Here is a 4,737-nt window from a genome sequence, read left to right as displayed (position 1 = left end):
GAATAAAAACCTTGTTTGCAATGTTGTATTTCGTGCAACTATTCACTTCTGCCAGGTCATGAGCTACATGATAATACAGCTCTCACGTCCTTTTGAGCTTATATCCCATCTCGTAGACCAATTTTGCATGTAGGGGCGTGACAACCTGGTAATCATTAGGTATGAAATATCACAAAAATCTGAATGAACACAAGTGTCCATTCCACGCGTACCTGTCTGTATTTTACAATTTGATTGATGGCATTAGATCCCTGTAAAAACAACGCAGTAGTCCCTCAAATTGAACTGTGGTTTAGTGAGGAGTTTCATTGTGCAAAGGTAAACTGCTACCACGAAACATGATTGCAGGATTTTTAACTCGCATGGCATGTAGAAGTCGTTAGCAAGGCATGGACACATCATCTAGCATTATCATATAGTTCAACGGATGAGCCTGGTAAAGGTGTTTTTCCTGGCTATTTATAGTACACAAGTGCAGGGAACACACAAAAGCTGAGGACTAAACTCAGAATTGTAGTAGCCAATCAACAAAGTCGGCAGTAGAATCCAGCACAACAGAACTGGAAAATGAAGAAGCAACACACATGACGACGGTGGCCAGCCGATATGGTGACAGGACTTATGGATGATTCTCTCTCTTCCTGCAATACAGTAGCAAGAACTTCATCAATACAAATAGGAAACAATAATTGTCAGCTACAACGCATGCTGATGATTTCAATAATTTTTTTCAGCAGAGATAATCTGTACAAATCGAAATTTAGGCTTCTCATAGTCTTAGATTCACCCATTGCTGAAGTTATTTTGATAGTATCCATGGTTAACAAGAATTATAAAAGATTCTCAGATGCCTCGGACGTCATTAAGAAAAAATAACTTAGCTTATGGTCGATTTTGGGATCAACGTGACAAGCAACAGTTAGGCAACAGAATAAGCTGTGAAACATTTATGGCCTGTTTGTATACGCTTTTCTGAACTCGCTTATCTGGCAAGCAGGCTTATCTTAAAAGCCTACCTGCTGTCTGGAGAATCCGCTGTCTGTATAAGCTGGGTGTTTGGCAATCCTGATTATTTTGTGTCGATTGTCTGTCCTGGCTGGTAAATTGACCTGAATGCCCCTGAGGCTGATAATAGCTCATTTTTATTGTGAGAAGATAATAATTCCAATATTTTTGGAGTTTGTTAAATAGAAATTTCATTGCAATAATATGAAATTCATATGATAGAACGGTCTAGTATGGAAACATCCATCATGAGTACAACAACGAATCACGAACCATAGCGACAGCAATAACATGACGCAATGCACCCATATCTAGCTCCTTCTCAACAACAACGGCAGCACGCACGGCGAGCTCAAATGCTGCTCACGACCAACACTCAGCAGTAGACGGCCAGCACTCCGCCACCTCCTTCACAAAAAAGAACAGCAGGGCCGGCCGGAGGCCAAGCACAGGGGGGGCCAAGCGTAGGGTCGGCTGGCGGCGGGCAGCGAACGGAACCGGCGGCGACGGGATCTGGGCAGGAGTGCTGGTGACTGATGGCAACGGGATCTAGACGGGATTTGTGCAGGGAAGCGTTGGAGGCAGGCGGGCGGCGGACGGAGCCGGCGACGGTCAAAGGGCGGCAGGTAGCGGATGGGTGAGGGTATCAGGAAAAAGCGCTTCGCTTGCCCAAGAAGCGGCCCCAAGACCGCGTAGAGAATAAGCGGGGCGCTAGTTGTTTTCCAGATTGTGGGCTAAGCGGCTTGGGAGGTAAGCGGGAAATAAGCTAGGCGTTTGGGTGGGCTTATCGCTTATTTCCATTGATAAGCAGGAAATAAACGGATACAAAAAGGGCCTATATTAACCTCAGGCAGACTACCATTGCCTAATTTCCCAAGACCGTCAAGTTGCTGAGGTTACTACTGGCAGAATGAAACATGATATACAAGGAAGGCACTATGGATATAATTAAGTTTAATTGATTTCCACAATTCCAGCCGGTTTGTTTAGAAGACCTAGGGGTTCTTCGATATGATGCTGATTCGCTGGGTGCCACCTACTTCTAAGGATCCATGTTGTTGGTAACTGAACAAAACCTTTCAATAATTTGACATGTAGAATCAAAATAGTGAAGGAAACAAAGCACAACGCTGGCACGCTATTATGCACTTTCAGATTGAAGAACCCACAAAGAACAATTATGTGTTGGGCTCAAACCAAGAGATCAGTTCGTCACCTTTGTGTTATACTCTATCATTCTCTACTGTAGGCAAGGGTGGATCGACTGGTCTCTGAGCTAATCGCAAATTTAATCGTTGCCTAGTTACGATTAGCCATCTAGTTGGTACCCCAGCGACTAGACTCAACATAAAGACTTGAAAACATTGATCCATATTACTCCCAGCAACCAGCATATTCTGTTGATTCCTCAAAGGTTTCAAGAATAACATGGCAGAAACCTTAACTGCTGAAAAAAAGAGAGCAAAAGGCTGCATGAAAAAAAATTGTGCTCAAGTAAAAGTGGGAGGCAACGCTGAAGTTACCTGAGATCCAGGAACTTGGGGAATTCGGATGGAATAAAGTGTGCACATAATCCTTTCTTTTCCTCGACGATGTCAGCATCAGCAGTATCATCCTTCCCTTTGAGGTATGTAATGACTGGGCCCATCACTTGCATGTTACTCAAGTCGATGGAAACTAATGAGAATCCACCATCCCAGTCAATCAATGAAAGGTGCGCAACATTGGCCTTATCCATACTCAGCAATGGGAGCATCACAATGTCATGAGGGAGACTCTCCATGGTGTTTGCATGCCATAGTTCATCTGAAGTGACAACAGCATCCTCATTCCACTGCCACGGCGTGGTGCAATTCCCTGTCATCTTAAATGTCCGGGAGGTGAGGGTGAAACCAGTGTTGGGCATGCTCGGGCCATAAGATTTTCCATCATGACGGGCAACATCAACAAATACCAACCGATGGCCACCTTCAGTGACACACAAGCCATGGTACATCCCCTTGCGTGCTTCGCCATCAGCCCCTCGGATATAAGTATCCAGAGGCAAGCGGATGTAGGAGACCTTGGGGCTGTCTTCAAAGACGCCGTCGCAGAAAAGGATGCCTCTACAGTAGTTAACAAAGCACAAGGCATTCTTGAAGGGAACTACACCATCCACTGACCAGTACAGAAAATCAGAGGATAAATCATCGTATTGGTACTGTATCGGAAGGATCTTGGTCTCCCATTTGGCATCATCACTGCAGGACAATGACGAGCGTAGCACGCATAGCTCAGCTTGGATAGGTAATTTTTTTTTGCGAGACCCTGATTTTTTTTTGCGAGACCTGATGTCCAGATGCGCCACGGCAAACTCGTCTTCGCCATGGCACAACAGACCAACAGCCAGCGCCGGCAAAACGCGAGTAACTTGCCTCTCAAAATAATCGTCGTACTCGGTGCAGGGGGGCAGCCGTCTGAGCAGGGGTGTCCACTGTGAGGAGGGATCAGCTATGTAGATGAAGTAATCATGCACTACCTCCCCGAAAGGATCGGATTCGTCGATGAGGGAGTCGAGCCTGAGGAGGACGAGGTTGCGGTTGGCCGCCATGACCAGGCCCCGGCTCTCCTGCTTGGGCCCTTCCGGCCACGAGAGGTAGAGGCGCGAGGGGGTGGGAGGCTCGGCGAGGATGAAGGAGACGTCGAATTGAGTGCCGGTGGAGGTGGTGCCGGAAGCGAAGGTCCTCCTGTCCTCGCGGAAGGAGGCGGGGTCGTCCCTCCGGAAGGCCAAGCGCTCCAGCATCACCCAGTTGGGTACAGCGGAGTCGCCGGCAGCGGCGGCGGCCATGGATCTAACGGATCGGTAGACGCGGCGGCCGGATTGGGGATGGCTAGGGTTTGGGGTATGCCTCGATTTGGAGGCGAGGACGACGAGAGGAGTTGGCTATTGATTCGAGCTATCCTCTGCAATCCTGCGTGTGGGCCCGGCCGGGTGGGAAGGAGTGTGTGCGGGTGGCCTGACGTGTCTGTATCGGCTCACATGTGATCAGCCCAGCACGTAGAAAGATTAGCCCAGATTGCCTTTTTTTTTTCCTTTCCTTTTCACCATTTGAAATCTCTTCCTCCGTATAATTTAGCCGGCTAATAAATATGGGCTCATTTCCGTCGGTTTTGAACGGCCCATATGTTTTCAAGATTCGCGTTCTTCTGTCTAACATTTCATTTGTGGGCCGATATGATTCTTTTTTGTCCTTTATCTGTTTCGGCCCACCTTTTAATCGATGTGCGGTGCGAGCGGTAATGGGTCATGACCCTCGTATCTTTTTCACAATCCAACCCTATATTTATTTAGCTCAAAATTATTTTAGCCCGTGCTAATTTACTATATAGTTTTAATTTGGTTAATTCGTATAATATCTATGCTTGTTAATTTATATATATTTTACTGATAAGGACATCACCATGATGGATACGTATGAGCCTCGGCCTTCTCCAAGTTACAAGTTGTCACCAACTTGATGTTCGCGTTCGGTTCGAATTCAGCCAACCACCCTGCACAAAAATAGCAATATCTCGTTCTTACGATATCGAAACGAGACATTCTTTAATGCGCTAGAAAGAAAACGAAAGAAAATGACGAAACCTTTCATTTGATTCTGACCCTAGCTCCAGAAGCGTCATGGATTATTCTGTGTGACCATGACAAGGTGCTTTATCACCAGTTTTTGGCCAAGTTGACCTTCGTGTCGGGCT

General features: G+C 46.5%; 1 protein-coding gene across 1 annotated transcript; it reads right to left on the bottom strand.

Annotated features, from left to right (window-relative positions):
• Nucleotides 1–379: 379 nt before the first annotated feature.
• LOC101753300 lies at nt 380–3,961 on the bottom strand. Its single transcript, XM_004972454.3, has 2 exons — nt 2,529–3,961; nt 380–641 (listed from the first exon to the last, which is right to left on the bottom strand). Exons 1-2 carry the CDS (start codon nt 3,830–3,832, stop codon nt 620–622), a joined length of 1,326 nt encoding a protein of 441 aa, XP_004972511.1. The 5' UTR covers nt 3,833–3,961; the 3' UTR covers nt 380–619.
• Between the last annotated feature and the right edge of the window lie 776 nt (nt 3,962–4,737).

The sequence above is a fragment of the Setaria italica genome, chromosome VI (assembly GCF_000263155.2).
Source record: "Setaria italica strain Yugu1 chromosome VI, Setaria_italica_v2.0, whole genome shotgun sequence".
Classification (NCBI taxonomy): domain Eukaryota; kingdom Viridiplantae; phylum Streptophyta; class Magnoliopsida; order Poales; family Poaceae; genus Setaria; species Setaria italica.
This window is presented reverse-complemented; position numbering and strand designations above follow the sequence as displayed.